At 45.4% G+C, this 24,507-nt stretch overlaps 1 protein-coding gene across 1 annotated transcript in view; it reads right to left on the bottom strand.

Annotated features, from left to right (window-relative positions):
- Positions 1-24,507, bottom strand: part of RIN3 (Ras and Rab interactor 3) — a 49,778-nt gene continuing 25,271 nt past the window's right edge. Inside the window, exons 4-9 of the mRNA XM_086463598.1 lie at positions 23,719-23,810; positions 17,715-19,199; positions 14,853-15,161; positions 7,067-7,198; positions 2,791-2,954; positions 1-454 (exon numbers count right to left, since the gene is read on the bottom strand). Of these exons, the coding sequence (XP_086319724.1) occupies positions 146-454; positions 2,791-2,954; positions 7,067-7,198; positions 14,853-15,161; positions 17,715-19,199; positions 23,719-23,810 (2,491 nt within the window). The 3' untranslated portion in view covers positions 1-145. The remainder of the gene's footprint in view (positions 455-2,790; positions 2,955-7,066; positions 7,199-14,852; positions 15,162-17,714; positions 19,200-23,718; positions 23,811-24,507) is intronic.

The raw sequence follows: 24,507 nt of genomic DNA on the forward strand, positions 1-24,507 counted from the left end.
GCATCTACAATTAGCACATCTGGTCTGTGTCGAAGGCCATGCTCCAGAGACCTTCTGAGGTCTGCAGATACCAAAGGATCTCACGACATAAACAATCCAGCCCTTCCAGGATGACAGCAAGCACAACAAAAGAGCAGCATGGCCCCTAGGCAAAGTCTGACTCTTTGACAATTGGAACTGGTGAGGTTTTATGGTCTATGGGTTTATAAATAAAATGGAAATCTTTCTTGGTTTCACTCTTCAGCAGGGAGGCTTTGATATGGTGAGGAAGGGCATCTTTGTCCAGCTGCAGCCACTGGTCATCAACATAAACAAAGAGTCCATAGTCCTTGGGATGGGAGACTTCAAACTTTTCAGCACACTGCTGGCTCAGCTGCTCAGCTGTGGTGTCATTCCGGGAAGCAAGTGTCCTTGACTGAGCACCGATTTCCAGAAAGGAGACAGAGATGAAATCCTGAAGAGAAACACGAGGACAGATCTTGCAGTTAACACAGTGACTTAGGACCAAAGGAGGTAGAATTCAGCCCCAAAGCTTTTGCTGTTTAGAGCTCATAAATGTTCCCAAATATCCTCTAATCATTCTCCAGTGCCCTAGTTATTCTCTCCTTTCTCCCCTCTGATGAATAAGCTCTGAATCATTACTTAAACCAACAAACACTTAATGAAATAATTAGCCCTGTAAAGACACATAAGTGAAAGCTTTTTTCTGATTTGGGTGTATATCCTTAGTGAGCAGTCTGCAACAGTTCCTTCTCACACCTTTCTACAGCTCCTGAAGAAATAGGATGCAAAGAAGTAACAGACCAGAATAACAAACGAAAAAACTCAGAGATCCTTGTCTCACAGAAATAGGGAAGGGCTGGCAGTGTGGTGATGCTTGTAACTCCACCGTCACCCAAACTGCACCTTGCGAGTATGTCCTCCCAACTTCCTTCCATCCTTCCTTCCTTCCAGTAAGGAAACAGCAGCAGAACTTATGCTGAGAAGGCTGATGTACTTGTATCCTGTTGCAGGCAGTAACAACTGTTGGGATGACTTTCCCCTTGCCGAACTCATGAGGAACAGAATCTAAAGAACCTTTGGCCATAGTGGAACCTGTGTGTTTAATTTGTACCTACGAAGTTTAAAAAAATTCCCATCCTTTTTGGTGAGAAAATATTCAGGTTCCACAGCAGAAGTGAGATTTGCCAAATATTTGGACCATGGATTTCCAAACTGCATTTATGGAGTATCACTGCAGATGAGTAAGGCAGCCAGAGGGGTGTACAGGGGCATGCTGAACACCTCAGCAAGCTGTTTACCTCCACCAGGATGGGATCACATCTCTGGTGTTACCCCTCATTCAAAGGAATGGAAAACAGCCCTTACCCTCCTGGAGGTGGTGGGAATCTTCTGGGGCGATGTGGCATTTGCTTGCACAGCTATTATGCTCCATGCTAGGTATTCACTATGAGCTACTGCCAGAGCAGCACTTGTGGCTGGATGGATATTTGGTGTGTCTCAGCTACCATTCACATGCTAGATTCACAGAATCATTAGGCTGGAATAGACCTGTATGTTCATCAAGTCCAACCATCTACCTAACACCACCATGCCCACTAAGCCATATCTACAAGTGCTACATCAACACATTTTTTTTTAACACCTCCAGGGATGGCGACTCCACCACTTCCCTTGTCGGCCTGTTCCAATGTTTGACCACTCTTTTGGTAAAGAAATTTTTCCTAATGTCCAATCTAAACCTCCCCTGGCACAACTTGAGGCCATTTCCTCTTGTCCTATCGCTTGTTACCTGGGAGAAGAGACCGACCCCCACCTCACTACAACCTCCCTTCAGGCAGTTGTAGAGAGTGATAAGGTCTCCCCTCAGCCTCCTCTTCTCCAGACCAAACAACCCAAGGTCCTTCAGCCGCTCCTCCTAAGACTTGTTCTCTAGACCCTTCATCAGGTAAATGCTCTGAGATTATCAAGGACTGTTTTGGCCGCAATATGGGAAGCATATTAAACTCCATGCTTTCACAGGACTACATGGACTGTGTCTACCCCTCATGAGACTTTCCCCTGGCTTTCTCCTTGGCATTCACAATTTTCAATTTTGCACTGTGAAGACTTTACAGAACCTGAGATGCGGCCTTTGCTGCCTCCCTGTGGGTGACAATCTGATCACAGGTCCTGCACCCAGCCTAACCATGGCTGGAGGCCCAGAGCACCCGTCCCTCCTGGTACCCTCTCCCACTGGTGCATGGGCAGGTCTTCACTGGGCCATACACAGGATGGGCTTCAAAGCTAGCCAGCTATTGTTGGGTCTGCCCTGCTGCTGGACAGGAGAAGCCAGGCTCCGGAAGATGCTTGTCTGACTGGCCCTTGGGATGTTTCAGGTCCTCCTACAGCTATATACCACCCAGGAACTGCCCCTGTGTAGCCTGCTCACATCTCCTCAGATTAGCCCAGGACTTCCCCAGGCCCTAAGGCCTGTGAGCAGAGTGGCTCCCTGCCTCCCCACCAGAGCTCTGCATGTTCGAAGGCTCCTAGCATGCCTCCTTGGAGAAAGAACAATGAAATCACTTTGCAGTCATATTTAAAATTATATAGTTATGAGGGTAATTCAAGACTTCAAAATGCATTTTAAAACTAATATATATTTCAAATGAGGGTTTTTCTTGAGATTTGCAAATCTTGCACCATATGCACTCTTAATTTTGTTTTAAAATAATTATCATATTAAAATTAGTATGTGTGAGAGAGCATGTTCATCTTCTAGGCTTTTTGCCTTGAAATAATGCCAGTTACCTGCACTGATGAGCGGGAAGCCCGGGCCTTGTTCAGCGTCCTCCGTCGCTCCCAGCGGTGAATGGAGTCCTGCACCTCCATGCTCAGCTGCCGTGTGACGGTGATTTTGTCGTAGTTCTTGATGTGCTCCAGGGCCCCATAGGTGGTGGTTAAATAATAAGATCCTGCGAAAGGAGGTCTTGTATGAACATCACACCTGCATGGGCCATTAATTTCCACTTCCATCCTGCCTGTGCCTGTGCCTGTGCAGTGGCAGCTGGCTAACACTTGCACTGTCTGTGCCTCGCCGCAGGGAGTTGCAGGGGTGTCTGAAGTTGACCCAAGAGAAATGAGACCTAATGACCACAGTGTCCTCTACCCCTTTCTGCTTCACAGCAATGTCACTGCCCAGACCGCTGAGATTGTAGATGCCCTAGGAGTAAACACAGACTGAAGGCAAACTGCTATAAAAAAACGGCTTTCACAAACAAATCCAAACCATTCTTATATCCAATCTAAATCGACTCTCTTTCAGTTTAAAACTGTTGCCCCTTGTCCTGTCACTACACGTCTTGGTAAAAAGCCTTTTGCTGTCTTTATATATCGAAAGGCTGCAAAAAGGTCTCACTGTAGCCTTCTCTTCTCCAGGCTGAACAACCCCAACTCTCTCAGCCTTTCTTCATAGCGGAGGTGCTCCAGCCACCTGATCATTTTTGTGGCCCTCCTCTGGACCCACTCCAACAGGTTCATGTCTTTCTTGTGCTGAGGGCCTCAGAGCTGGATGCAGCACTGCAGGTGGGGTCTCACTAGAGTGGAGTGGGAGAATCACCTCCCTTGACCTGCTGGCCACGCTGCTTGTGATGCAGCCCAGGATGTGATTGACAACATTTGGAGCCTGGGTGCCCTGTGGGCTCAGCACTGTTGAAGGCTGTCTCAGACCTGCAAGGACAAGTCACCTTCTCCTCCTTCCACCTCTATCGACTAGACAGGGAGCCCAGGTGTTTGGCTGAGAGTAATTCCTGGACGGTTTAGAGTTGGGGGATAAGTCTTGGTAAAGCAGTAAATGCCTGCAGCCAGTCTTTTTCCCTCAAACTCCCTGACTGCTGTGGTGTTGGCTGCAGCAGGGAATAAATAACCAATAGCAGCAGCCAGGGAAGCAGCTGGACCATGATAAGAACAGGGTTCATCAACAGAGACGAAGATAGGCCCTGATATAAGAGGGCAGAGTTGAGTATGAGGAAGCTGATGCTTTGGTTGTGCGGCAGCCCCGTGTCAGGGGAGGGCCCCAGCGCCGGGTTAATCAAAAGTGCTCGTTTGTCCAGCCGCCTGCGGGGCTCAGCTCCGCTGACGAGCGAGAGGCTCGGGCCAGGGCCTGCTCTGAACCCAGGGACCGAGCCAGCCTGCAGAGCTGCCAAGCAGCAGCACAGTGCCCCCCAGGCAGCGGGGACGAGGAGGCGTCCCCCGGGTCTGCAGGCGACGGCGCGCCCGGCCTGAGGCGGGGCGAGGGGCCAGGCCTCGGCGGGGGCCGCGCCGCCTGCCAGCCCCCGTGCGGGGCCACGTCCCCCGCCCCGACCGCTGCGCCGTCCCCGGGTCCTGCTTCTCTCACCCGGGAAAACCGGGAGAAAGGAGAGTTGCCCGTCAGCTGGGCGGAGCTCCCCGGTCTCAGTACGTTTCGTAATAGTTGCAGTTGCCTCTAGATGGCACTTTCACATCACCCAAGCCTCGCACCAGCCCTCCTGGGGTTCCGTAGCCCTTCCTCAGGCCCTGGTGAGCTGCACAGTCGCTGCGGCTGGTTGCGTAAGTGGTGGCTGAGACAGCATTTTATTTAGGAGCAGTATTTTTAGAGCAGCATTAAAATTTGGTGTAGCAGAGGAGAGACCACGCACAAGAAAGGCACGGACCTGCTCGAGCGGGTCCAGAGGAGGGCCACGAAGATGATCAGGGGGCTGGAGCAGCTCCCCTGTGAAGACAGACTGAGAGAGTTGGGGTTGTTCAGCCTGGAGAAGAGAAGGCTCCGGGGAGACCTTATAGCGACCTTCCAGTCCTTAAAGGGGGCTGACAGGAAAGGTGGAGAGGGACTCTTTATCAGGGGTGTGGTGATAGGATGAGGGGTAATGGTTTCAAACTGAAAGAGGAGAGATCTAGTTCAGATATTAGGAAGAAGTTGTTCACTGTGAGGGTGGTGAGACACTGGAAGAGGTTGCCCAGAGAAGCTGTGGCTGCCCCCTCCCTGGCAGTGTTCAAGGCTGAGTTGGATGGGGCTTTGAGCAACCTGGTCTAGCAGAAGGTGTCCCTGTCCATGGCAGCGGGTTTGGAAATAGAAGATCTTTAAGGTCCCTTCCAACCCAAACCATTCTATGATTCTATGATGACAGCCATTTGACTTTCTGTACTTGGGTCGATCCAATGAGCAATGTCCCATAGCTTTGTAGGTCTACATACACTGAAGGCACTTTACTGTCTCCCACAAAGTGCTGCTGAGAACAGGGTAACAAGCCTGCAAGCACCACTTTTCCCCTCTTAAATATACTTACTGCCCTCCCTCATCTGTCATTCAGTATTTCTCCTACTGTGGCAGAATCAGGGGTGTCCGTGATGGGACCTGTGACCTGATGTATCTCCTCCCTCAAAACCCAGGGAGGAAGATCTCCCAGTCCCCCACAACAGGAATTCATTAAATCTTCTTTAAGAATTATTTTTTCTTCCACTTTCCAGTATCTTCATTTTCATACAGTCATTTCCCATCATCTGTCCTTGCCTTTGCCCCAGTAGTCAACATCACTGTTGTTATAAAATAATTCAATGTAAATTTTTAATTTGGAGGCCAGATTGAAATTATTTTATATATTCACCCGACAGAATTACACAGTTTTCTTTCTGCTTTCCTTTTTTTTTTTTTTTTTCCTTTTATTTCTGTGCCTGAATCACCTTTTGCTGTTGAACACTGAAAGGCCTAACTCAAGCTGAATCTTGCCAGTTCCCATTTTAGCCCTGTGCTTTGCAATCTAAGAGCTGTCTTCACTGAGATGTTCTTTTTTTTCCCATTCCCTGTATCTACAGTTACCCTCAGTCTCCTTTCTGATGTGGCTATTTAGCCAGTTTGATCTGGAACTCCCTCACAAAAATTTTCCCCTTTGATAGGAGTACACATTTCACACAGTCTTTGCATCTTTGACTTAAAAGACCCTCCAGCCAGTTTTGCCTTCGAGAGCCTGAGCTCCCCAACCCAGCTGACTTCAGTAACCAGCTTGGTAGCGTGCCCTTTTGAAACGAAGAACCTGTGCGCGGTGTAGTCACCAAAACCAGATTAATTATGTCAGCAAAGTGCTGTGCTTAGGCTAATGGTTTTTCTGCTGACAATTCTTTTCAGCAGGAAAATTAGCCTGTGCAGAAACCCCTCACTAACAGTGTTGCTACTGCTCATTCTGTTAATACTTGCTTTTGCCCACCTCTGCGCTGTGCTGGGATGACAAGCTCTTAGTTACAGACTTACACTTCCATTTAATATAAATAAAATTAGTCTGCTGTTGTTCATCCAGAATTCCTTTCTAGAACTTCAGTCCTTACGAAAACAAAGTCTAGAATAAAACCCATCTTATTGGTTTAGTGACCACTTGGTGAAAAACTATCTGTGTTCCTAATTCAGAGTGTGTAACCCTATCACTGTTAGTAGCACTTGCTTCCCAAGCTGTATTTAAGAAACTAAAGGCCCACAGTTCCCTGAGGTGTTTATCCCTTTAATAGCAGAGGTCTTTATTCACATGCAAAACCAATATTCCTCTCTAATCTGACTTACCTTTCTCTGCCTTGCTATGATACTCAGCCAGAAAACATTGTCAAAGGGGTCACTCAAATTTAAGAGTAGAGTGATCACGAGAATGTTGTATGGCCCCAGGCATACAATGCAGTTTAAGAAGTGTGCTCTTTTCTCATTGGAATCAATAAAAGTGTCAGCACAATGGATTGCAGCAGCAGTTTAATTTTAGGCAAAGACCTTTTAACTTTTCAGCTTTTGGGCCAAGGAACACTAGATGTCTCTCTTTAGGTTACTAATCCAGCAACTCAGTTCTCATTTATGGTGGGTACCTGCCTTTCTAGATGGTGTCTAAGGGTATTGCACTGCTAAAAGCAGGTAAAGTGTTTGAGAATAATTTTAGAGCCTCAGATTTGAAAAGGTTGGCCAAAGCTTATCCACAAAGCCTAGCCAGAGTCTTGCTGCCCCACTTTCACAAACACTGAAGCAAGGTAAATAATGATTTCTAAAGTGAATATCCCAGGAGCAAACACTGTACTCTACCTTCCCCTAGCTGCAGAGCAGGGTCCATGAGCTCCATCACATACTCCACATTCAGAAGGACTTCAGTCAAGTTGCTGCGGGCCAACACATACATGAGCACAGGGAGGAAGTCATCTGCACCATATGGTTTCCCTGAGCAAAGAGAAACACAGTGGTCCCAATAAACTCACCACAAAGACATGTTCCCACACAACAGTGACAGCTTCTCACCCAGCATATCCTTTGCACACTTTAGTTTACATTATCTGAAGAGTTAAAGCTTGAAAGCACCCACAAAGAAAACATGCTGGAAAAGGGAAGGTTAGTTCACTTAAAAAGTAAGTAAACTTGCTTCAAGATCAAAATATGAGCTTGAAAATTTTTAGTGAGCTCCATTTCTGCCATTCTTTATTAGCTGGAGAAAGAGAAGCTTAAACTTTTGCCCTAGCCATTTGTGGCCCATAGTCCACATGCCCCTCCATGGTAGGGCATTAATTCCTGTTTCTCAAATGTTCCCACTGACTTATTTCAAATTTTTGCCATGAGTCAGCTTTCCTTTTTTGTCATTCACAGCTGACGCAGATTCTTCACTGGCAAAGAAAGATGCTTTTCTGAAGCTCGAAATAAACATGAGCTTAGCCCCTGATTAAAAAAAAAAAAAGTATGGCTTTAAAATAAACCCAGTAATATATCTAGTGAACAGAGAGTTGATCCAGTTAAAACAAAGAGAGACTGTCAGGGCTGTAATTCAGTCTGTTTCTAACAGAGTCTGCACGCGCTACAACATAGACAAGCTATTTATGAAAGCTGGATTAATGCTTTCAATTCTGTTTCCTTTATTATGGCTGCCTTTATTTAAATGACACAGCCTTAGGTCTTCAACCAAACTATAAAAGGACTGTATTGTTTCATTAACATCTGGGTGGACATTTTGTTTGTCTGTTGTTGCTTTGGCTTATGTCTCTGTGAAAACTTGAGCTCTGTGAAGGGTCCAATTCATTACTGTCATATATATGATGTTAATACAAGCAGCTTAGTGTTACAGTTATTTAATATTGTCTAGCAAAAAAAAAAAGATTACAAAACTGAGACATGAAAATGTACTAGAAATACTGCACAGAGAAAAGCCCTGTTCTCCTTTTGACCTGAATAAATCAGATGGTGACAGAGTTAGTTCTGTATAAAACTAGTGTAAAGGAAGATGAAGTAACTAAGAGTTTGCTAGGCTAATTTTTTCCCCTTTAAAAACTTTTTCTTTATGATGTAGTAGTTACTGACCAGTGGCATGGATTAGGTGCTTCTGATTTCCTGAAGGCCAAGGGATTTCCAGTGCAATACCAATAGTAGAATTTTCTCCTCCCTACCACTTAATTTTCAAGACCAATCCATGTTGTGTCTGCTAGGGCATTAAGGAAAGTTGCTATTTCACAACATGAATTCCTATCCACTGGAAAAAAGTGCTGTTTTTTTTTTTAAATAAAATGTCACTGAAAGAGATCACCAACCAGCCAATGGACTGACCAACCAATGCAGAGTGGAAACAGAAACTTGGAACTCAGCAATTCTATATCCCCCGCCATCAACTTCTAGTGTCAACTGAAATCAAATTTAGAGGACATATTTCAAGAACTCCAACAGAATCTATTTCTTTTTTATTGGCTCAGAAATGGTCGTATGTACAAGCAGGCACTGAATCAATTATTTTTCCCTGCTGTCTATCTCATTTCTATAAGCTGATTTAGCTGCTCTGCCCACCAGCCCTTGTTATAAACCTTTCTCACTTTAAGATTTCAAATGGATATTATTGGACTCCCAGTTTGTTTATATGGCTTAAATATGAAAATCTGATATACAGTTTCTTTTTGATTAATAAACTCAGAATAGGGATGTCTGACTGCAATAATGGAAAGAGTACTCATTCTCCATATGCTGTATGCTCATAACCTGCATAAATTACTAGACATCATTTTAATCCACTTGTAGGAATATGAAGCCTGATTCTTAAATACCCATGTGTGTAGCTAAAGCTGAAGTCAGCAGGAACTATAGGTGCCAACAAAAGAAAAGCAAAGCTAATCATCAAAGACTGATCATCTGACTCCATCAATCATCATCATCATCAAACATCAATCATCTGACTCCATGTGTTGCCACAAACTTCCAGCATTGTCTAGGGCAGGTCAGGCATGGTATATTGTGCCTGCTCCTTGTAGGCATCACAACAGCTTCTTGCCACTAACTGCACATGGAGGCAAGGATAGGTTCCTGAAGGGGCAGGACTCTGAACCTCCTGCTTGTTCTCCTGGTCTTGGATGTCACAGCAGGCACAGGGACTAGCTTAGACATGTACAGCCACCAGATGAAGTATGGCCCTGAGATGCCATCAGTATCACAGTCCATCCATGGGGATAATAGGTGCTGTCAGCAACTCAAATATGACCAGAAGCAGGAGGCACAAAGATACATGAAACAATGCCTATGAACCAAGACACCCGAGAGGCTGGTGCTGTTCAGCGTCTTGCAACCCACGTGGTCCCTGGGCCGTGAAAGGCACCAGGGCAGTAACCAGCATCCATGCAGGGGCTGGGCAGGGGTGTTCTCTGCAGTGTGCTGCCTCCACAGCTCCACTTTCAATCTGGACCAGAGGCAAGCTTCCAGACCTACATGTCTAGCTCCATCTGTGGTCTCTCACAGCGGGTGGGTTTGCTCTGACCCTGCCAGTTAATCTAGCTCTGACCCTGCCAGTGGTCTCAGTGAGACCGAGCTTGCTTGTTCAAGGTGGTGTCGTCCTACTCCAGATATGATTTGCTTGCTTTATTTGCCTCTCTTCCCTGCAGGATCAGGAAACATTTATTTCATAAATATCTATAAGAAGCTTAAAATAAGCCTTCTCTTCTGCCATCCTATTATGTTGATAGCAAAGCAAATACAACGTCAGCTCCTGGCTGGGATGCAGTGCTTGAATGGAATGGGTATTAATTAAATACATGATTTAAAGCAACTGGAATTTTGCCCAAGCATCCATAAAGAAATTACAGCCTATTTTAACACATTCATGCATTTCTTTTCCCTCCATGTATATTCTGACAACCAGCAGATGATGATGGTCTGCATCTTGCTCTAGTATTTTACAAACACTGGAATGATGTCTAGCAACAGCTTTTCAGGAAATATGAATTTTAGCCTCAGTTTATAGCTGGGAAACCTGTGGTACAGGAAGCTTAACTGATTTTATTCAAGATCATAAGAAAAGAATGTGAACATCCTTCCACTCCCTAACGTTTTGCTGTCTCGTCTCCCTTCCATACTACTTTAGCAAGGTTCAATTTATGGTATAGTTGAATTAAGAGAGTTATGCAGGCATCATGAATGCATTTCAAAAACATGTTTTTACAAATCAGAGGAGTTCATTCCCCTTGAAAAATTTGAACTGGCTCTTTAATTCAAATGTACCAATTGTGCTAGCCAGAAAAAAGATACAAACTCTAGCCCATCAGCCTTCATTAACAGTAGCTTAAATGCAGGTATCCTCTTCCTAAAGATAACAAAGCAAAACTGTTATGTATAGCTTTGTTTTCCTTCTTGGAAGTGAGCAATGTGGTGGGACTGCTCTGACTTAGTTTTAGGAACCTCTAACATCAGTTTTACCCTGGCTGCTGAAGTATTTGAGGTCAATTTCCTTTTCACAGGCTCAGCTACCCCACTGAAGACACACTGCTTCATGTCCATGGCTTTGTCAACTGCAGAGCCATATAGGAGTGCATCAAGGCAACTCAGTTCTATGGGGGATGACGAGCTTCATTCTAAAAGCTAAGGAAGAGAGAGATTCCAATGGAATATATATCCTACCTTTCCTCTTCTTCCAAAAGTATGCTATGCATTAGCCATGCAAAAGTATGCAATAAAATTTGTTAAATCAGATGGTTTAGGGCCAATCACCTAGCCAGTTCCATCACTGGTACAGAACTGGTTTTGAACTATATACTTCAGCTCCCTGTGTAGTTCAAAGATACTCCAAAAAGGAAGCTTCATAACCTTAGGTAGTTCTTAACTTAAAAATGTTGCAGTAAGAAAATTGTTCCTCTGTTCATTCTTCATGAATCTCCTTCAAAAGCTGTCTCCCCTTCCGCCTTCAAACTTCCAACTTATGCTTAGAGCTATTCCATGCCTAATTTTCCCTGCTCTTGGACTGGCCAAGCTTGGCCTGTTTTTCTTACACAGTATTTCTTTATAAACCAATGCCTACTGCTACACTATTTTTCCTTTTCCATCAGTTCTCTTCCACAGAGCAGCAGCTCCCAGGTAGCACAGGGCTGGGAGCTCCAGGTTCACCACTGCCAGTACACATCACAAATAGTGCATATTTGCATCTTGTTTATCACTCCACAAGTGTTTTTGTGTTTTTCATAGAGCAAAAAGCAGAGATTCTCATTCTATGCCTACCACACAATATGCCTTCGGCATTTTTCCAGAGTAAAGGTATTTCTGAAAGATAAATAACAAGCAGTTTTTTCTACATAAGATTACAGTGCTTCTGTATAAATGAGATACGTGCCCAACTCTCCCTGTGGGTATTGGGGCATGCCTTCCAAATGTCGGAGCAGCCAGAGAGCTGGGAGCTTACATCTCCCTGTGAGTACTTCCTCTTACTTTTTCTAGTGCACAGATAAAAAAAATGCCAGACAGTTTGTAGGGGAGGGGCTGGGTGGGTTTCCAAACTGTTTCTTTTATTCTTTTAATGCATATTATTCTTACTAACCACTTATAGTATTTTTAGAAGTCAGGTTACATATTTGATCATAGGATACATTCTTGGAGGCAAATGTTACCATTATTTAAGTTTGCACAGAACTTGGAAAAGCTCAGTGAGACACCGCAATGCTATCATAATTGTCCCTTTGGGGACGATTCACTTACTTATACCACTGCCTACACTGTACATGTGAACATCTGAACCAGTATCTCTAAACTCCTTTTATAGCCAGTGATGAACTAATCAATATCGTCAGTGGAGTTTGTCATGAGTCATATCACCCTAAGAGAGATACATACATCTAGCCAGATGAATCAACTGAACTCCATCGACTAAGTCCCCATTGTCTATAATGAGAAGTTAGACATGATACCCATCTGTGGCCACCTGCAGCTAGATGTAGCTGTAGATGAGTCCAACTTCAACATAGGTCTATATCTTGTAGTTGTGCTCAGAGGTCTGTTGGGAGAAAGGTGTATTGACAAAGACTGTGAACTCATCTTCCTGATTCCTTGTGATGAATCAGATCCAGAAGTTGATTGCCTTCAACTTGAAGGAGAAATGTTAGTTTAAACCAGCTGAGGGTCTGACCCATTCAGTTAATTGTCTAAGTATCAGGGGGTTCAACCACAGCCAATTTTTCAGGCAGATTTTTGTCATGTAGTATGAATTGCAACCAAACCAGCAAACTCCTCCTTTCTTAAAGTGGCCCAATATACATGGAGTCAGTCAAGACTGACTTCAGAGTTTTGTAACTCTTTCAGCACTGCAAAGATGGGCACTACCACAGGCACAGATGTTCCTGAGTAAGCCTATCCCTAGTTTTGAAGAAAACTTGTTACCTGTCTGGACACCCTGGACAAACTTGGACCGCTGTACATGGGTCTCAATATGTTAAAAATCCTGTGTTTTCATGGGGGTCTGAAAAAAACAGGTGCTTGATTTGGTGGTATTTGTGCTTTGCTTTGAGATACGAAACCATATTCTCAGGTCAGCTTGTCCTATGGTCAGCCTAAAGTGCATAAAGACCTGGCCTGAGCTACCAAATTGCAAATTAAACCAGACAACATAAGTAGTTATCATGTTACTGAACAGATAATTTTTGTGACAGAGGTAGACTGATTTTGCTCGTGCGGCAGAGGGAATGACTAGTTTTGTGTTCCACCTGCTCTGATCTTGGAAGAGGAGGGAACTTTCTAATTCAGCGGTGAGTAAAAGGAGCTAAAAGAAGAACAGACTATTGCACAGGAAGCCAAGCATGGCCTCTGCTCTTCCTGTGTGACGAGCACTGCACTGCCTCAGGGCTGGCTGAAAGCAAAAGGGGCCTAGGGCTGCTGCTCTCAAGACGGCACAGAGCAGGAGGAGAATTCCTACCTGCTGAAATCTGGTCTCAGCAGCCCACAGCATGCTCTTCTGCACGCCACTAGCTGGGAATTCCCTGTCAGAAAAATATTTCACTTTGCTGAATGTTTGTCTTTGACAGGTGGAAAATCAAAGTGGTCTGGGAGGTAGACTATAGCATTCTCCTCCCCTTAACCTCTTTTTCTGGTCTGAATTCACTGTGGTGCATTTCCTTAATGCCAGGCCAGTTTTCTTCTGACCAGGCCCTGATATGCATCACTGATATATAGAAGAGAGAGAACTGGACACACAGAGCTGAAGTCAGCTTCTAACCTACACCCCGCTTGCAGCAGTACTCAATATGAGAAAACAGCTGAGCTGGCCAAAATGAAGTGCTTTGGTTAGCATAGCAAACCACAATGAAATCTTCTGAAACTATGTAGGGTTTTTTGAATTGTTTCCCTGACCCCTAATTTCTGTTACATAAAATGCCACAACGGCATTTCCTGCAACAGAGAAATTCCAGCCCTGAGCTAACTGAGGTGTGACAGATGCCTAACTTACCACCAGCATCGGAAGGAGACAGTGTCTCCTATGTGGGTTTTACCGAGGCATGCAGGACTTTGATCTACACCAAATATACTCTCAATTTTAACACAACTGTTTTAACAAAGTTACAGCAAATTCCCCTACATGTGTCCAAATCTTCTCGTAATACTTGAAGACAGTCAGAGGTCCTATCCACCCTGCAGTTTAGACTCAGCCCTGGGGTGGCTTCTTGCTCTGCTGTTAATGTGCCTAGATTGGTCATTGAACCTTGCTGCGTACTGTCCAAGGGATGACCTTGAGGTGAGGCTCAGAAGGGACACAACAATTCCTGTATTAGTGCTCCAAGGCTGTTGTCAATACAAAAAAAAAAAAAAAAGCAGAACATCTAAAAGCACCTTTGGAGATTGTGAGTTCTTGAACAATCGCAGGTTGTTGCAAATTAATATCTGGCTTTTCTACAAATTTATGCATGGCTGGTCATCAGCTCACCAGTATACAAAGAAAGTTCTTAAACTGCCAAGGCAGATTCCTGGAGGAAGGGGCTTCCTGATCTATCTGCAAAAATGCATCCTGTCTGCAGGCCAAGGGCTTAATGTGTGCATTTAGTTGTTGGCCTAAGGCCCAAGCTATATTTATGCTCAGAGCACATACTTCCTCACACTGAAGAAGTGTAGCAGTGTCTTTTGGAATTTACTGGAGTCTCAGGAATTAGTAACAAACAGTACTAGCATTCTGCATCTCCTCGTCAGTTTAGGCAAAACATTGTAAAAGCCAAATCAAGAGACTTCTCAAAGACCCATTCCTAGAATTTACGATTAAGCCTCTACAAGCTGGGACAGAGCTCTGAGGTTTTATGGAGAGCTGTGTGATCTGTGCAAAAGGGACATTACCCATAAAACACACACTTGCAGGCTTTTGGTTTTTGGAGTTATAGAGCTTAAGATTAACCAGGTAACATCTTATACCTGTCATTAAAGCAGAGAACTCCACAGTCACTAACCAGCCCGTTCTGAACACAACCTGTGGACAGCTGATACCAAACACACTGACCATCACTGTCACTTCCAATTTGAATATTACCAAATCAACCTTATCATAAACCCTGTTGCTTTGATACATGGAGAAGGACCAGTGAGGGATACCATTCCAGTAGGAGTGCTGTACCTGGATTTCCCTGAGCCATGGAGTCATAGATGAGTTTGCAGGACTTCAGCAAGATGGCAATCTTCTTTTCTGGGGAGTATGCCTTGTGCATGGTTGTGAACTTGTGAAGGATCTTTTCCAGCACAACTGTTTCAGGCACGCTGGTCGTGATGCCTAGGTCAGTGGTAGTTGTGTTTTGTATCACAAGTTGGTTCTCTTTTAGCTGCTGAAAAGATCCGTCTTTGTTGTGGATTTCTTTTAAGTAAGAATCAATGGCTTCTTTTAAAGGTTTCAGGACACATTTGTACAAAGCCGTCTCAGCAATCACTTCTGCATAGAGAAGGGAGAACATGAAAGTCCATGATAAATAATCAACACAGTAGTACAGGTGCACGTAAAACTCCTAAGAAAGCATGTGGTTGGTTTTATTCAGGTACTACTGCATAGCTGTGAGCAGGGAACAGAAATCACAGCCCAGAAAGTAAATGTTTCATTACCAACACCCTCCAGAAGTCCTGGATGGTCTTGAGATGAACATCAGTGTGTGACCTCTGGCACTGGAGCTACAGCAGGTAGCTACCTGCTACCAGCAGCCCCTGCTGTCTTTGCCTGACTCCTGGCTGACCAGCATGGAGTCGGGCCGCAGGAAATCCAACTCTGGGAAGAGATAAAAACCTCACCTAACTGTCCTTCTTTTCACAGCCCTGCCCTTACAGATGCCCAGGCGGGATTCATCTCATGTCCCTTCTGATACATCCCTCTGACCTGTTTGAGATACTAGCTTTGGGATGAGATTAATTGCCTTCTCAAAGTGCCCCTTTATCCACAGTGACTGAAAAGGCGCTGTAGCCACCAGCTCAGAGGCAGACACCAACATCTGGTCAGAAGCTTCTCACCCTTACGGCTCAAGTGACTCTTAACTTATTGATGCTTAAGTCACCTCTTATGCCACCTGTGGATGAGGAAATAGTCTGTGTGGGTTGAGCGTTTGCCTAATATTTAGCAGGAGGCAAAACGAAACATGACAGACTGTGAAAAAGTCTTGTCTGACTCCTAGAAACCAGAGGCAGAGCTAGAGGGACTGCAAGGGATCATCTTTTCACCCCTGCACTGGGGCAAAAAGGTCACTGGCAAAAGAGTTTATCCACTCAGACAGTAGGAATGAAACAGAGGGCAGTAACATTTATGTATACAAAATCCAACTATTCTAAAGAATCCAGAGAATCAGTCAGCCTGAAGCAGGACTAATTCAAATGGTAAATCTTCCACGGTGGGAATCCCTGTCCTCCAGAGGAGAAGACAGTCCTCCCTAGGCTGGCTGGGCCATATCATCCTGTTAAGGAACTGCCAGTGAACAGGGCTGGATCTAACCAGGCATGTCTGTGTGAAGGTGGGGGGATCCTTGTACACATGTGTACACATATGTATATATACATACAAGCAGAACAAAACCACTTCTTCTTTCCATCTCCTCTCCACCTTCCTTAATCAAGATTCAAGACAGAATTCTCTGTGCTGACGAACCCTCTGCCTCGAAGAAAGGGGTTATTGGGACAAAAAGTGCAGGTGTTACATGAGGTGCATGAGAAGTGAAACTATATCTCCCCTCTCTTAGCTACGTCAAGGGGCTGGCAGCAGGTAGGGGCTGGCAGCAGGTAGGTTCTGCTGGGGAGACTGCAGGACCATGTGAAGTGTTTGCTGATTGACAAAGAAGTCAGCAGGGCCTGCTGAGACTGACAGCTGAGTGCCTCTGGGTCCTGGCTCACCACTTAGCTGGGTCCCACATAATACTGGAGCTGCAGAATCCCCTGGAATCCCTGGTCACTTCTGTGGTTGGCCATGTTCTGTGTTGGGGGTCTTCCAGCTCCCAGCTTGCTTTGAGCCACCTTAGGGATCTCCTACATAGCTCTGCATTGGTTCTCAGGTCCTCAAGAAACAGGTTTTAGGCAAAAGAGCATGTGAATGCATTCATGCACGCTTTTTCTGGCTGTATAGCTTTGACTGGGATAAAAAGTCCTACAGCCCTTTATACTCCCTCGTGAATGTCCACTAAACAGGCCAGTCCATTTCCTAGCAAGGAGTGAAGCAGCACATTACTCCCTCATAGAGTATTGAATGAGAAGCAACAAAACACCCCTAAGAAGTCCAAAATATTATTTTTTCCTCCCCGAAGGCAAGCTGTGTCTGTGGCAAAGAGAGGTGAATGCTGCATTTTGGAGCCCGCAGTGGTCCTGCAGCAGGCAGCTCTTCCACACCACTGAGCTCTGAGGAGCACAGAGTGGGATCAAGTGATTCCTCCAACCTGCCATTCAAAACGTCATAGTCTTGTCCCTTCTTGTGAGACAGTGACTGACCCCTGATCTGGCTGCCATGTGCAGGGAGTTCTCCACCCTCACTGAAGAGCATGGGGCAGTGGATGTGGAAGGCCATGGGGAACACAGTTGTGCAGGGGCCTTTTGTGTTTCCACAGTTGGCCTTTTGTGTTTCCAGCGAACACAGCTCTGTGCGTGTGTGCCTATGTGTACATATACATATATATATACACACAGATATATATACACACACACACACGCACTCTCTCATATTTGCATGTGTGCATATGCATATACGTATATACATACATATATGTCTGTCTCACACAAACACACATCTCTTCTGCTTAAACTCTTCCCTTTAAAACATTCGTAATGGGATTTTCTCCCTCATTGGTCTCCCAGTTTTTAGAGCTGCTCCTCCAAGTGCTGGCAACCACAGAGCAGACTTCACTTTGCACCCCTAAGCTTTTAGGAGATGGTTTGTAATTCTGTAAAGCAGAACCTATGTCTGCATAATCCTGTCTTCCTCCTCACTTTCGCAAAGGATGAGTAAAGCACAGTCACCTACCTAACTGTTCCTCGGTGTAGAAGGCTGGGTCTATCAGAGATTTCAACTCAGTGCTCTGCACTAAGTAACTCTTCAGCTGTGTCATCATCATCCGGATTTCTTGTAGCATCTCTGTGCTGGAGCTCTGCTTTGCCATCATCTCTAAACTGTACACCCTGTAGTCCCGCACCAGGTTGCCAAAGTACGAATCCTTGTCCTGTGCCAGCTCCACTATCTTCTTCTGCAGCTTCCTGTCACTAGACAAAAAGACTGTGAAGACATTGGAGAGGCTCACAAAGGACAGCCTGTTCTTGGCCTTGCCCAAGATTGCGGAGTGTGTCTTTTTACTGGAGGAACTATTCAGCATCTCCAGATCATCCTCTGTGCTGCTGGTGGAGTAGGAGTCTGGCTCGGACGCTGATGCCTGAGCCATGGTGCTGCCTCCCGGGCCCTCAAGGGAAGAGTGCGAACCTTTCAGTTCGGCTGAGCTGACAGATTTGCGGCCATGTCCTGGTTCATTCTTGCTGTCTGTGCAGGTGGCACCACCTGCCGCTGTAGCTGAGCTGCTCTTGCACAAAGCCTGTGCCGTGGCTGTGGCTGTCTCTGCCACTGTTCTTTGCTTCAACTGGCAGGAGCTGGGGATCCTCGGTGCCTGGGAAAGCCTCTTCCTTCTCGGTGGTGGAATAGGAGGTGACTTTCCTTTCTCAATGGCATGGCTTTGTATCTCAGGCATGTCCTCCTTCTTCTCTGCAGGTTCAGGCTTTGTCTCCTGAAACTGTGATACAGCCCTTTTGGGAACCTCCCCAGGCATTTCTACAGCCTTTTTGCACAGCAACCTTTTATCTTCGCTTTCTGTACTTGTGTCTTGTTTTTCTCCTGTCTGTTCCCTTTTCGGTGTTTCACAACTTCCAGGCTTACCCGCACAGCTCTCCTCTGAGGTCCTCTCGCTCAGCCGCCTCCGTGGGGGCACAGAGGGCTGGGAGCCCTTCTTGGGGCTCACTGCCAAGGGTTCATTGACTGAGCAGCTCTGCTTTCCTTCTTCTTCTTTATTGTCACCACCCTCGATTTTCATTTCCTTGATGCTCTTTCCTAGTGGCTGAAGAAGCAGGTTGTTTTCACAGGCAGTCATGGGATCCTGCAGGAGCTTCAGAGAAGATTTCTGAACGAGAGTGTGAGAAGGTGGAGGTGGAGGGGGGCGGCGGGGAGACTTCCTTTCAGCAAGCGCGGTGGCAGGGGGGAGATTGGCGCTCACAGCATGGCTTTTAGGAGGAGGTACATCTGGAGGAAAAGGATTACTGCACTCTTCTATAAAAATAGGATTCACGAACCACAGCCTGTCATTTCCTATTGACAGCTCAATTTCACATGAGCAGTGGTTTGTGCTACTTGCAAAACACTGGGTAGATCTTAAACAGTCTGCCTGGACAGTGCTGGAAGCAGAGTCTTTTGCAGGGTGCGATAAATCCTCTCCTCTTCTTCTGTGGTTTAAGGATGAGTCCCAGAAATCTGTCCAAAGAAAGAAAGAAAGAAAGAAGAATGAAAAAATGCTCTGAGAGAATTTTAGTGGCTATCAGTATGTAGAATTCCTACTTTTTGTTAAAAGAAATCATCACAAGCTTTCACACCTCTGCAGTGCGAAGAAAGGGTTGCCTGTTTTATGTGTGTGAAATGCTTCAAACCAGGGGACAAGCTTCACCAGAAACCTCTTTCTTGCCAGTTTTAGGACACTCATCTAATGAAACCTGTTAATGCTGTGCCGTTTGTGCAGTGTGAGCAGGAAGGTACAAATAACAAATGTGGATGGTTGTGAAAAGGGGTCTATGGATCACCTTGTTCAATGATCACTGCCCTCCAAATACGAATAGCTGTGGATACCTGAGGGGAGGGTGTCAAGACCCCAGGTGAGTTCTGTCTCCCTCTTGCTGACCATGGGAAGCTGCAGGGCTGAGATATACAGCCTGGATCCAACGTGCACCGGAAGCATAAGAGACATCAGATGAAGATGACTCTACCATCCAAACTCGTGTGGCAGAGTCTGTTCTACACAGAGGTCTGATCCTGCTTTGCAGTACAATCGGTCTGGAAACATATGGTTTTAAATACCTCTCAGAGATTAAAATTATCATTAAAGTCTGTAGCTCTGGATGATGATTGTCCATAGCCATGCCCATGCTTTGTTTTGCACCTTGCCTTGGGACTGCCTGGCTGCAAGTGTAAGAGAGGAAAGGTGGTGCAAAAGACTGTATACACAGGAAGGTTGTATACTGAAGGACTAAAGAATAGTTAAGTACTTCAGTGCCATCAACTCTGACTCGAAAAGGAAGATGGTGTTTCAAATGCAAGTAGTCCTTTCTGCATGTCACAAACCACTTAGAATTTGTCTTTGAATAACTTGTTTTTAAAAAAGTTATGAAGGGTTTATACATATTTTGTATAGATTCAGTACCACATTTAACCTTTTTCCCTTCCCTCAGAGGAGAGTTTTCAAACGTGCTTGCCTTACTAGTCTGATTGCTTTTAATCGCTCTTAGAGCTGCTAAATTGGAAGCATCAGGAAAGAGGATCCTGCAAACCCCATGTGTTCTGACCAAGGAAAAGGGTATAAACTGCTGAGGATGTTCACTGTGTGAGGACTGTATAGTTGCCCACAGATTTAGGGACAAGGGGAAGATGTGAAATCCTGGAAACACAAGGATGCAGATAACTAAATAACTGTTTCAGCATGCTTGGTCCCTGGACACAGGGCTGACACTGATGGTATGCTCTTCCGGGTAGACTTGCAGAGGACGCAAACAGGGCTGCCACACAGTGCCTGAACCCTGCCCTGTGCTTGGTGTCAAGCCTGTCCCACTGCAAAGCACCATGTGCCGGGCCCAGGAGGGGGTGGATGGGGCTGCACACGTGTGAGAGATGACCCTCAGTGCCGAGCAGATGGTGCAGCTCTCAGGATGGGGCATTCAGCAGTGCCTTGCCAGCGCCCTGTTCTGCCAGTTGCACCAGCGTAGCGCCCAGCCCATCACAGGGAAGGAGGCGCAGGGCTGAGCTGGCCAGAGCCTTGAGCAGGGTTTGCCTGTGCCTCTTCCTAACAACCATCACTCCAGAAAAGCTCAAAGAGACTTCCAGTTAGGAAGGTCATAGCAGAACTCTAAACAGAGCAAAGAGACTCTGCAACTAAAGCCAACACAGAACTTGGGGGTGAAACACATTCAGATGAAATCTCTCCCTTGCCCACTGCATCCCCAAAGGCAGGCCACTTCTTCCCGTTTTGCTCTCCGGTGCAGTCGTGACTTTTGATGTCTTCCTGCTTGCAGCGGGCTCCATGCCAGTGCTGGAAAAGCCATCTTCTTCCTGCTGCCACCGTGACCTGCCCTCTGCAGGGCTCTGCCTTTCCCCCTCAGTGCCCTGAGCCCACTGCTGGCCTTGCCAGCGATGTGGTCCCCTGGGCCACAGTCAGCTGCCCCAGGGACAGGGACTGTTCCCTTCCCTTCCCTCCAGCGGGGGCAACTGCTGCAGGCAGGGCAGGATAGGCAGGCTGTCTCCTCCTTGCTGCCTCTCCTTTCCCTCTAACCAAGCAGTTCTGTAAAGTAGGCACAGAGAGCCATGCACAGGCAAACTAAAAGACTGTACATTCCCATCAGGATAAAATTTCCAATTTAGCCTCTCACAGCCTAGGCTTGTGTCCATGACTAATTTGGCTTTATAAGCATGTCAGCATGTTTTCTTAGGGAGACTGAGGTTAGAACAGCTTTATCCTACCATGAGAGGGAGGGGAATAAAAAAGCTTAAAATAAAAGTGTTGCCTGGAACAGCAGCACTCTTGACAATAGAATTGAGTAGGAGATGTGCAGATGCAACTGCATGTAATAGCATTGCGCTGCCAACTCCTCATGTCTGAGACTGTCTGGGGTATGATTTCCTTTAAACACTCCAACCCTAAGGGGCATCAGCAAATGCAGGACAGTGGAAGTTGCTTGTTTAAGTCAGCATATAATGCTGTGGAGTTTCATGGGCTGAGGAAATGGTGAGTAAACCAATCCACAAAAGGGAAGTTGGTTATTTTTCTCAGTAGTGGTCAGGATAAGACACTGTGATGAAAATGCAATGCTACACTCAGACTGTGAAGGACCAGATGAGGTGGTCCTACCAAGGGTTACACAACTGCTCCAGAAGGGGTGGTTCCCAGCCCAGCCACACTGTCTTGTACAGCAGGAAAGGCAGTTTGATCGTCTCGCATTGTTGTCCTGGATCTTCCCTTAGCTTACACTCTGGGAGGGATAATTAAGCAGTTCTTTGAGACTTTTGCATGCCTGTGATGGTATGTGCTCTTTGTGCAGTGCAATCACACTAGTTCTTCTGCTAAAATGCTTTCTGTACCAGCAAGGTCAGGACTAGAGGGACTGCAGTACATACTCTTTGACTATATACGTAACAGCCATATACTTTGTGGAATAAACCAGCTTGCAGGTAGACATCTTACTTCTACCCCCTCAAAAAACATATGACTTTCAGAAAAATAGAAAGCAACATACAAGAATTTCAAACAATGCTGTCTTTCCTTTGGGAGTGCCACTTCAGGCAGCACTTATTGTTTGTGTACCCATTTGTACCCACGACATTTTGTTTAAGGAAGCAGCAAGCAGCATTACTCATTACTTCAGCTTGTTTGACTTTACTGAGACAGCATGGCACTCCAAGAAGCTAGGATCATTTCCCAGGAAACCTTTACACAACAGCAGGTTTTCTTCTGTTGCCAGAAACTACCCTGGCATGCAATATACTGTGACAAGCAAACCTCCAAGCATCACCACTTTTATGACCACCCGTGTACAGGAGAGAAGGGAGACTATAACCAACGTTGCTTTGGTGCTTATACTTTAGTTAATCCTTCCTTTCAGAAGTTGCTGGAAACTGTTGCCTGAGTCAAGATCTCCTCTGCTGGCTCAAATTAGACTCAAGGTTGGAGAATCATAATACACTTCTTACATTTTAATCCAAATTTCTACACTTATTATAATAAAATTAATAATAAGTTTGCAGCTTGCTATTTCAAGTTGCAAAGTATCTTTCTTTAAGCAAGAAGTTCTGGCTGGACACCCATAATCAAGGATGCTTTGACGAATTTGAACATGTTCAAAGTGTTAAAGGCAATCTGATGGTAAAACTCAACAAAGCTGCCTGAACTGAAACCAACGGGGTTTGCCCATGCTTTCTGGGAGGTATAATGCAGAAGATCCAAAAATAGATCCATAAAGCCCCAGGGTGCTCTAGAGAGCATCTCTAAGTGAGCTAACTTTTCAGCTTTCACCATTGTTTGGCTGTTTTCAGCAGCTGAGCGAAAACTGAAAAGCAAAGAAGCATGAGAGTGGCTATCCGTAATAGCTGTCTTGAGTGGAGTGTGTGAAATGGGAAGGAATAAGAAGGAGACCTCCTTTAGTGAACAGAACTGCATTTCCCAACTCTGTAATTTTATACATCTGATATAAAATTTTCTCGTTTGGTGCTATCGTGAAAAATAACATTCCTTTTTGTATCTGATTAGTGTGAGGTGAGAGAACATGCTGGGACATTACACATTTCTCTACCAACTAGAAATCCTGCAAGAAGCAGAAATATCAAAATTCAAAAATATCACACTCCATCAGCATTGCCCCCACACATCAGAAGGGGAAATTGCAAAGGTGTTTTCCTCTTTTCATATACATCAGATGCCAACTACTTCTGGTACATGTGAGCTATCTTAAGAGGCTGTGCTGAGCTTCAGTTGTTGAAAACCCCAGCTTATACAGTGAGGCTATGGGTGCCATGCTCTGCACAGGAGTCCAAGTGGAGGTTTATGTCCAAAGGGGCATGTGACCTTTTTTCCAATGTGCTTCTATAAACATAAAGATCATAAATATCTTCTCTCTTGCATTCAGGCCTCGTCAGCTGTTCTGAAGACAATAGTTCATCTATCCTCCATCCTCCTGTTGCAAGGCACCATGGTTCTCACAAGTCTGAGCGAAACTGGCTGCTTTGAAGGACTTACCTAACCCCAGACCAGAGATAATTTCAAGGTCTTGAAAGCTACTGGCTTCTAATATTGCTTGTGGCAGCTTCAGGGTGAAGGGCAGCAAATCCCTGTAAAAAGAAATACAGTGAAAAACCAACGAAAGAATAAACCCTGCAATTGTTAGGAACTCCAGATTTTACTGTTGCTTTTAGTGATTGAATTGGCTTACAATTTCAGCCCTGTTCTGCAAAGTCCTGGATGCTGTCAAAGGAAGATCTCACGGCCGGTAAGGCATTGTGGACATTGTGCCAGCCTGGGTTGCTCTGATTTCACAAGAGATCACCAGCTCCTGTGGGGATGCTTCATGCAGTGCTGCAGGCTTAATCACTGTGTCTTGGCTTCCTCCTCTGCAATCAGCAGGAACGCCTCTTACCTCAGAGGAGACCACAAGGGTTGAAATACCTTCCCATGAAAAGTGAGACGTTGCAAATGGTAATTACTGTAATTAGAAAGGCCATTCTTTTTGGTGTGGAGGGGATTTGCAGTCCGTTTTTCTTTCTTTCTGTTTACCACTCTCTCCCCACCCTGCTTCCTCTTTGAAAACCAGTGTAAGTGTAAGGCACAGGGATGGAAAGACACAGTGGGGTTAGCAAAGGAAGACCCCCTCTGGGGAAGGGTGGCCCTTGGGTGAGGTGCCATGACACTGAGAAAACACACATCGCTCTACTCTCCACTCTCAGACTTCTGACTGCTTGGTTTCTGGGAAGATGCTGTATTTTAACTGAAAAAAAGATAGAGTTTCTCAGAGGATGTTAGTTGGGTTTC

The sequence above is a fragment of the Leptosomus discolor genome, chromosome 3 (genome assembly GCF_034619465.1).
Source record: "Leptosomus discolor isolate bLepDis1 chromosome 3, bLepDis1.hap2, whole genome shotgun sequence".
Taxonomy (NCBI): Eukaryota; Metazoa; Chordata; class Aves; order Leptosomiformes; family Leptosomidae; genus Leptosomus; species Leptosomus discolor.